At 42.9% G+C, this 10,102-nt stretch overlaps 1 protein-coding gene across 1 annotated transcript; it reads right to left on the reverse strand.

The window, feature by feature from the left end:
• Nucleotides 1–319: 319 nt before the first annotated feature.
• LOC311363021 (leukemia inhibitory factor receptor-like) lies at nucleotides 320–9,934 on the reverse strand. The gene is made up of 18 exons (XM_084482941.1): nucleotides 9,871–9,934; nucleotides 9,628–9,734; nucleotides 9,249–9,412; nucleotides 8,646–8,778; nucleotides 7,722–7,985; nucleotides 7,106–7,235; nucleotides 6,722–6,870; nucleotides 6,123–6,268; nucleotides 5,886–6,036; nucleotides 5,598–5,659; nucleotides 5,077–5,299; nucleotides 4,160–4,333; nucleotides 3,506–3,607; nucleotides 2,191–2,373; nucleotides 1,651–1,779; nucleotides 986–1,079; nucleotides 727–793; nucleotides 320–635 (listed from the first exon to the last, which is right to left on the reverse strand). Exons 2-18 carry the CDS (start codon nucleotides 9,722–9,724, stop codon nucleotides 354–356), a joined length of 2,550 nt encoding a protein of 849 aa, XP_084339067.1. The 5' UTR covers nucleotides 9,725–9,734; nucleotides 9,871–9,934; the 3' UTR covers nucleotides 320–353.
• Nucleotides 9,935–10,102: the final 168 nt, after the last annotated feature.

A 10,102-nucleotide genomic window follows, 5' to 3' on the forward strand; every position in this document is an offset into this window, starting at 1 on the left:
ATTCTGAAAACGATTAGACATGTATCTCTTACTATTGATATGGCATGAAATGACAACATGTTGAATTGTTTGTAGCAGCCTATTATACAGCAACGTCTGTTCAAAATAAAACAAAAATATAGAAATCTTTGCAGATATATTTTAATTCACATTACACACGCATTAACACATTTAGCCTGCCTTTACTTAAAAGACTATCTGTGCTTTACAGTTGATACAAAAGTCTCAATTGGAAATATTGACTCGATATTTATTCTTCTCAAACGTTCTGCTATATTCTTTATAAGAAGGCTGATTACCGGTGTGTTTCCAACAGTTGTGTTATAATAACATGCTACATGATTTATATTTTGTTAAGGCATTCCGTCAGTGTAAAGTGGATTCTCAAATACACAGGGATGTGGACGAAATGGTAACACTGGTTGAGGTAATTCCACTTTTGGGGCGGTGGTCTCCATAATCTGTTGCTGCTGCTGAAGGTAATAACCATTTGCGGCTTGATTCTGTAGAAAGGGCGCTCCCTCGTGGTCAATGTCGGTACTGACTGATAATCCATTGCTTATCACCTGTGCAACGGACACATTCTCCTTCTGACTGCTTTCCGCCGTGTTAAGGATTGAAGGGACACGGTCCTCCTGGATTAAAGAAAAAGAAAATAACTTAATATTGTACTCCGAATATCCTATCGAATGGGAGATCAGACCCTCAGTGTTGTGTGATACCTACCATTAGTGTTAACCAATCGCAGATCAGAACTGGATTTGGAATGGGAGGACACACCTTCTGTTTAATACTTTAAGATGTCAGAAAAATAGAAAAATATAAATTTAGGTCACGACAGAGAAGGTTTATACAGATAAAAAACAACAACAACAGTATCACTTAAGTTGAATTGCTCAATCATATCATACAATATATTTACAGTATATCTATTTTTAAAACTGATGTAAAAACGATTCATAGTTTATACTCAGTGTTTGTTTACCATGTCCAGTGTTTGAAGGCAATGATGGAAGTGATGATGAGCAAAAGGAAAACATTGCTGAATGCGACAACGAGGGCCAAGATGGACTGGTCCCCTGTAAACGAAGACACAGTTATCCCATGAAGACCCAAACTTTGGTTTTGCACTTAACAGATTAAAAATAAGGTATCAGTTAATTTAGAATTGTATTTCTTGTTTGGATGGCACTTTCTCTGGCCTTGTGTGTAGGTCTTGAATGAATGAAAATACAGGACATGATGAATGAGCAGGAGATAGGCCTATCTATGGTAATCAATGTATAGTTTCAATAATGTAGCATTAACTCAACTCCCTATAATATTCCTATGTTTTATTTTAAATTAATATTTCCACTACTGATATTTTTTTGGTAGTTTCAATTCTTTTTTTTGGTCCTGTCTTCATTTTCTCATCAGGGATAATAAAGAAATCTTAAACTTAAATCTTATTATCAATGTCTTTTGTCAGGTACACAGGAAGCCAACGGATTCAAATCAAATTAGTCATTGAAACAATCAAACGCTAGCTTAGGCAACGCACCGGCCCCCAACAAACCTACTAAAGTGTAACGCCTATACACCTCTATGCTCTTAGCCACATGGCTCATCCAAGTTAAACCACACACAACGCTGCACGTCATCCCGTACTCGGTGGGTTGATGGTGAGTGTGATGGAGTTTCCTCCACCCTCTCCGATCGAGGTCAGGGCCGCCACCCTGAAGCTGTAGGATCCAACACGGACGTCTCTGGCAGTCAGAGTGGTGGCCTCAGCGTCATCTTCACCGCAAAAAAAAAGCAACAAAACAGATGGGTTGGAAGAGTCGTCACATACGTTCTAGCCCAACTTATACCTTCTTCTATGTTTCCAGGTTCATGAATGAGAATATGGTTAATATTATTATATGTTAACGTATTATAACATAAACGGAAGAAGTTGGTTTAGGCCAACAGAAATTTCTGTATAGTTACGACAGTTAGTATTCATGTGAACACGTGGATATAGGAGCTATATAAAAGGATCTAATTGAATTCCCCATTTTAAAATAAAAGTTATTATTATTATAATAAAAAATAACAAATAATAATAATAAAAGTTATTATTAAATGTATTAATAAGTAAATAAAAACGAAGCATATCAAGGCTGAATCAACACTAAATCCTCTGGAGCAGAAGGAGGCGTGACCTACCGGTGGTGACGTTGAGGCCGACGTGGTTAGGGTCTGCCTCCTTGGCGTCCATGTCGTGGTAATGCATGACGTAGCCCGTGATGAACGCCGTCCGGTTCCTCAGCGGGATGGCGGTCCACGACACACGGACATCCGACCCCACGTGGGCCCATCTCAGACGCGTTATCTGGTCAGGGGGGATCTCTGGATGAAGGGAGGTTTATCGTATGTATCGTACGTATACAGCTGTAGCGACGTTTCACATTTGGAGTAGTTTATGTTCGTCTCACCAGGGGGTGCTGTTGGGGCACATTTGGGGTTTATTAAAGGTGCAGTTTGTAGGATTTAGTGGCATCTAGTGGTGCAGACTTGGCAGAGAGGCAGGTTTGGCTCATAATAGCATTTCTGGGTCTGCTACTTTTTATTCCAGGGCACGTGTAGTGCCTTTTAGGCGTGTGTCCCAAACGGCTAAAATGTTGCCACTTCAGGCAGCATTTGGGAGGCAGGCAGGCAGCAAGTCATGTCTCAATCAAATAATTAAAAAAAATGCTGCCTGCTGAGGTGCCTCCAATAAGGCAGGTTTGGTGTCCTTTTTTTGGTGTCCTCCAGGTTTCCTTTTAGTCAAGATATCCAACACTCCTGGGTGCTTGCCCCACTGCTCCAACATCGCAAGCAACAGCCCCGAATTACTATTACTACTACCGGTACTACTACAACTACTAGTACAACTACATTACTACTCCAACAACGAGTTAGTCCGACAGTATGGTAGTAACCTCTATAACTGACAAGTCGTCAAATCTGTATTATGACATTGCTTTGGAAGTCTGTCTCAATCTGGACTCCTTTACTAGTAACTTAATACCAAATCACTGGCAGCTGCCATCCGTGTGGAACTCAACTCGCCAAATGTATCCTCGCAGTTTATTCTATAGGTCAGGGTTAGCGTGGGGGTGGGGTTGTTGGGGGAAAGCAGAGTTGTCTGGTCTGTACATTGCTATGCTCTATCACTATGCTATAATGCTAAACTACATCTCTAGGCTCTTATATATAAATATTTTAGCATTGACACTATTATAAATATGATAGTAGACTAACTGTCATGTCTTACCATCAAATATCATATCATGTTTTATAATAGCAGTAGTAATTATGTACTAATTAACTCTTCTTCTATTTAATTTACTTACTTATTCACCCCACCTGGAGTAGAGTACATCTTATCATAAATCATTAAATAAATTGTGGGAGAAAAGTTTCTCTCAGATGTTCACTACTGATCAGCAATACTGGAAGGTCTCTACATGCCCATATATGGATGGTCATGTGTTCTCACCCGTCTCTTCAACGTATCCCTCTCGTCTCTCCAGCAGTAGTGGAGCTCCCTCGGTGCAAGCATACACACACAGAGAGTACCGGACACCAGGGGTGAGGTTCCCTGGAGAACACACACATGCACACACACACACACACACACACACACACGCACACACTCACATGCACATGCACGTGTGCACACACACACGCACACGCATGCACACACGCACATGCACGCGTACACACACGCACGTACGCACGCACGCACATGCACGCGTACACACACACACACACATGCATGCGTGCACACACACAAATGCACACACACATAGACACACAAGTTATAACTAAAGAGAAACAATGTTGTTGTTGTTGTTTATTCCATTCTTTTGACTGCAGTGACGTTATTTCAATATTAAGGTTTAGGGTTAAGGTTGAGATAGGGGTTGGAGGGCATATTGCTCTGGGATGCCTACAGGTAGGTAGGCAAGGACTAGCCTACATTCTCGTCCAAAAATATGAAATGATAAGATTATGCTCTCATTAATATAATATATTTACAAATAGTTATTATGTTATAAATAGAGGATGGAGGAGGTTGTATGTCAGTCTACTTGTTAAGCCTAAACGTGTCTCCCTGGCCCCATATTATCCTGTGTTTGCGTCCATATACCTGTTACAAAGGCCCGGGTGACCCCTGGAGGAACCTTCTCCCAGTCCACGGGGCCCCCGGTGAAGGTGGGGCTCCAGACCACCGCGTACCCACAGCTGGAGGCAGGGTGGGCCGACCAGGTCAGACCAAACCCCCCGTCGCCGCCCACCATCCGGGAGACGTTGGTGACCTCATCTGAAAACACGGCACGTCAGGTCCGTGTGACGTAAGCGTTGTCATCCGCCAAGGCCCGGGCGGACCCCTACACGGACAACCGCCCGCAGCCCAGACTGTCCGCGTAGCATGTGCTCCGATTGCGCATGCTCCAGATAACTGAATATATGAGGTTGTGCGGGGAGATCAACTTTGTTCAAAAACAACAGATGTAAATTAGCCTTGTGGCTATAATCTGGCTCAATTATATATTGTGCATTGTCCCTGTCAAATAAACGAAAATAAAATCTGCCGTTACCCACATTTAGATTTAAATGTTTAATCCTAAGATTAACTCTAATCCTAATGCTTGGGAGAGCACACAAATCGAGAAGAGGTAGCATGTGCATTAGGGAAGAGCACCTTATTCACCACCAGGAGTGGTGTTGAATTTATTTTGAGCTATTCCAAATCATTCAAAACTCAACCCTCTAGTGGCATGTCCACCCAGATGTCTGGTGGATCTATCTATCTATCTTCACTACACCTGCTGGTGAAATATAGCCCCTTTAAGTTAAGTATATTTGAATCAGATACATGTACGGAGGAGAATATCGGAGGTTAGGGTATCTTTCTTGCTAGTCTTTCTTCTAGACTTTAGCCTCAAACCCAGAATATGTAACAAATAATTTATTCTTTAAGAGCCAGACTCAATGCCACCTTAAGGACAACGTTCTGCCAGCAGAACCAGAGGAGGGGAATGTTCTAGTTAGAGAGAAAGGTACCTGGAGTGCGGCTTAGGGTGACCACAGAGGCCGGGGGCGACTGGCCGTAGGAGTTCCTCGCCGTAACCGTGACGATGTCGTCTTTGCTGGGGTCGAGCTCCACGGCGGCGCGGTGGTCGGGAGGAAACACGGTTCTGTTGCGCGTCTCCTGTGGTTCTGCCAACGTTCTCCATGTCACCTCATAGTCTATGATGGGCCCGTGGCTCTGGCCTGGCAGCGGCGTCTAGGGAGAGGAGATCATCATCATTATCATCATCATCGACGCTATCATCATCATCATCATCATCATCCTCATCATCAGAGTTTGTATGTTCCCCCCTGGGATTAATAAAATGATAAAAATCTAAATCATCACTATAATCATCATCACCACTATCATCATCATCATCATCATCACTATCATCATCATCATCATCACTATCATCATCATCATCATCACTGTCATCACTATCACCACTAACATCATTGTTATCATCATCATCCTCAAGCAATTCGATACTTCGAGATCATGAATGACTTACTTTCCATAGTATTATAGTTTGGTTCTGCTCCATCCATAGCCATATATCCAATGCATCTGGAACTGGGTGAATGGGTGAATCAGACCAGGATGAGAAGCATAAAACATTCAAGGTGCCTTTCCCATGCGTCAAACATAAAATGTTTTGATTTTGTTTTCAAAATTTGATTCTTTTTTTATTGAAATGATTATCACAAGTAAAAAAACAACAACTAAAGACACGTTCACACGGGTCAATAATGGGCCTCTACTTATATTAATAATATGTATTTATATTTGTGTTACTTACTGTCGCCCTCTGTCTGAAAAGTAGTGGTATTTCTGTCACCCCACTTCCAGAAGTGTTCCTCTGTGCCACAGCAGACCTGAACTTCATATTTCAGATTCGGCGTCAGGTCACTCAAAAGTGCATGATTCAGACCCAATCCAGAGAAGTTCCTCTAAAAAACAAAACAAACTAACTAAAGTTAGTCCAATTCACTGATTGACATTGTAACATTGTTATAAACAGTCCATTTGAACTCACCACGTCTGTGTCTCCTTTACTGTTAAGGATGATCTGACACAGTACTCTTAGTTTCCTGTACTGTGGGGCTGACCACTCCCATGCCAGACTAGCATTCCTCGCATTTATCCTCAAAGCCGTCAAATTTTGAGGAGCGAACATGTGAACTAAAAAACACATTTACAAAGTTCAACAGACTTATAGGTCTAATAGTTGGAGTTAAAGGTGCTGTAGGTACTATTTAAGCGCTTTTATTTGAGTGTAATTTGTTAGCAATGGCCAAGCCATGCCTCAGCTTTTAGTTAGTGAAATGCACTATGAGAATATCTGCCAGACGATGTTTGAGACTATTTCAAATTTAGATAATTTCTGACCAATCAGGGCATCTCTTCCCTGACTTGTTCAGGGACTCCGTCTTGCCTGTCAAACACAGATATGTGAAGTGCAAAACTTCTCAGTTGTGGAGAAACTTTGGGAGAGAGGGAGAAGAGAGCGAGGCGTGGTTTTCTTGGTTTGATTTCAAAATCTATTTTTCTCTTTACAACCCTTGAAACTCACATCACCTTTAACTGTATAATGAACATTTGATGTGAAGAAGAGAGGATGAGATTATTTCCGACCTCTTTTTGTTAAATCTGCCCTGTCTGTGAGCTCCAACGTGCCGAGTATATTTTGGACGCTCAACGTCCAGTTTCTCTCTTGGGCCTTTATGCTCTCTCTTTGGCAACAGCGCTTCAACGTCAATTCGCCAGTCTTCACAGAACACAATCTAATGAAACAAAAACAGAAATAAGTTTTCCATTACATCCACCCATTTAAGACACATTTTAAAACCAGCTTGTTCAAAGCAGACACCTTGACACGCAGAATCGTCATCAGGGCCCAGATTTTGCCACCAGGTTTAAATCACAAGAGGATCATAACCCCTTCAAATGTGAAAACGTTGACATTATTAGCACGTTCATTATTCGGTGGGATGTTTTAGCAAGCAGGCTGCGACCCACCTTCCGAGTAGTTCATAACGTGTGGGGTATTTTGTGAACGGCCAGTGTCTGCTTTTGTTGGCGCTCCAGTTGCAGACCACCGACTGCAGGTCTCGAGTCTCACACTGGAGATCCGTATCGCGTGGGCGGTCTGGACAGGAAGCGAACGATTCGTCAGTAATGCTTTGAAAAACCATGCAGCTTCCGAGATGGTGAACCGACCCTCACCGTCGTCGGCCTCACTCAGCAACATGAACCACTGTCAGGACTCAGGAGATTCGTCCACACTTCCACGGACAGGGGGACTTTACACTACAAGGCCCAGTCCCATTTCTCTCTCCCTTAACAAGAACACTTGCTTTGAGTGCCCTTAGCTGCAAGTCAGCTCCCGAGCTGGCTAGCGTTCAAGGGTTGATTTTAAGGCAAAAACAAGCACTCCCCCCTTGCTCCCTTAAGTATTGGCACACCCTACCCCTTCGCGAAAACACGCAAAATATAGGGTTAGGGCTTAAATGTAGGGGAAGGGGGAGAATTGGGACAGGGCCCAAGTGTAAAACACCACAAAAAAAAAGCACAACCATGCACCAAATTCAAAAAAATCAGGATCAACCCAAACGTAAAGAAGCAGCCGACTTACACCCCACATAAAAGGTGGTGCCAAAGTCCGGCGTGTTGCAGGTGACGTCTGTGCCACTGAACCCCGAGGGTCTGCGCAGGTGCACCGTCATGGCGTACGTCTGGTCGTGGATCTTGACGTGTGCTTTCGGTTTGCCGTTCAGCGTCATCCCGTGGAACGCCTCACCGGGCGGCAGGAGGCAGCAGAAGGTCACGTTGCTGCCGACCTCGAAGACCTCGTGCGTGTCCGGCGGGAACAGCGTGGGTTGGCTGGGCAACGGGATCCCTGGTGGCGACACCGACCACCACCGCAGAAAATACAGGATAACACTAGATTGTTATTATTAGGACAATGTATTTAGTGCACTTTTATAGTTTCGTTATAGCACAAAATAGTTTAGACACCAATCTTAGACTGTTGGCAATTTGTATTTGTCATGTATATTTGAAACTGTAATTTATGTTTTTATGTGTCTTATGAATGATTGATGTTTGTATGTATGTATGTATGAATGATACATGTTTGATGTATGATATGCTGCTACTTGCCCCTGTCTCCTGCCCTATAGGGACCACAATGGTTTATTGTGTCATCCCTGAGTATTTTTTTTATTTTTTATTTATATAACATATGGCACAGGTTGCTGTTTCATATTTTTATATCACGAATGGTCAAATAAAATCAATCAATCAATCAATCATATATTAAAGCTGCACTATGTAAGGTTTCCCCGTCCCCTCTAGTGGGCTGAGTTGAAGCTACACTCATAGCTACAGTAAATAACAGTGAGATAGATTTGCCGTATGGGCTTGTTTTATTTTTCATAAACGTCCTAGTGCAGCTATGTTTTTAACGGAGTAAGTAGCTGCGGTAGAAAAGTTACATAGTGCAATGTTTAATTAAAGCACATGTAAAAAATTAAGTAAGTCAAAATTGTATATTAACCAAAGATGCGACGTTGGTCTTCGTATTGGGCACTGACTTTAAATGTGTTGTGAGCACATTCTAACGGCAAAGGAGAGACCCACGACCAGTGGTGGATGGATCCGGTCTGATTCTGTGGGACAATCACAACGTCCTACAATAATGGTCATAATTAGATCAGCAAATCAAATGTGTGGTTCATCGGTACATTTAGGCTAAAAGATTTGAACAAAAAAAAGGCAAATTACAGTGTAGGTGAGAGAGAGAGAGAGAGAGAGAGAGAGAGAGAGAGAGAGAGAGAGATTTGATAGGCAGGATGGTTTCCCACACCACCCAATCCGACCAGGCAATAGGTGGCGCTGTACCAGGGAATGCTCATATGGGTCGTTTTGGGTCAACGTTTTGTCGTCCAGGTTGGAGATCACGTTGCCTGATTGGTCAGAAGTGAACCCGTCTAAAATCGGTATTGTCTCATAGGGAGGCAGGCACATTCAACCATAACAGACCATTCACAGAGCATTTCAATCACTAATAGCTGAAGATGACTTTGGTAGGACTATTTCTCACAAATAACGCTCCAACTACAGTTCTTAAATCATACCTAAAGACAATCAATCTCCTTACGTGATGAATCGTCTTCATGTCATCCGTCGACAGCACATAGACCTCGTAGGCGATCGGGTCTCGCGTCAGCAGACAGGACGGATGGTCCTCCCATGTCAGTAGGACCTTCTGCTCAGAGTAGACGGGACTCACCGTCATGTTACGTGGTCCACACCCCATCACACCTAGTCAACACCGTCAGTAATAAGAGTGAACATCTGAGAGAAGCTTCCCCCTCCCCCCCCCCAATTTATTTAATGATGTATGATGAGATGTAGCCTACTCTATCGGAGCCTGGTGGGATGAATAGGTAAGTAAAGTAAATAAAAAAGCTTCAGCTGGAGAACTTGAGCATAAACCAGGTTTGTAGGTAGACAAACAGAAGGAATGCTAGGCTCACCAGCCTCGTGCACGCTGTCTGCCCCACCGACGTGTAGGAGCAGAGAGGTCAGGAGCCAGGTGGACATCACAGCCACGCTCATGGTTATGATGAGCATGTGTTTTAATCTAGAAAATAATGTGAAAATGCAAAATATATTAGTACACAGATGTCTAATTAAAAATGGTGTGTGGCAACGTATTTAAGTATTCGCATAAAAAAACAGGCTACTTACACACAGATCAACACATTGGAACAACTTACTATAGAAAGCCTGCGTTTAAGGAACTTTTAACGTCAGGCCTGCTGTTGAAGAAGCCCTGGTCACATATTCAACAATCCGATAAAAACCATGGTTTGACTGCGTCCCTCGCTGTGAAAGCATCGTGATAATACATCCTTTTGAACTCTTCTCCTTGCTGCGAGAATGGGACACTGAGCTGATTGCGAAGTTCTGACATCCAGGAAACAGAGAATCCGCCTTCTTCTGGTAAAG

The sequence above is a fragment of the Micromesistius poutassou genome, assembly GCF_964030765.1.
Source record: "Micromesistius poutassou genome assembly, chromosome: 18".
In the NCBI taxonomy this organism is placed as follows: Eukaryota; Metazoa; Chordata; class Actinopteri; order Gadiformes; family Gadidae; genus Micromesistius; species Micromesistius poutassou.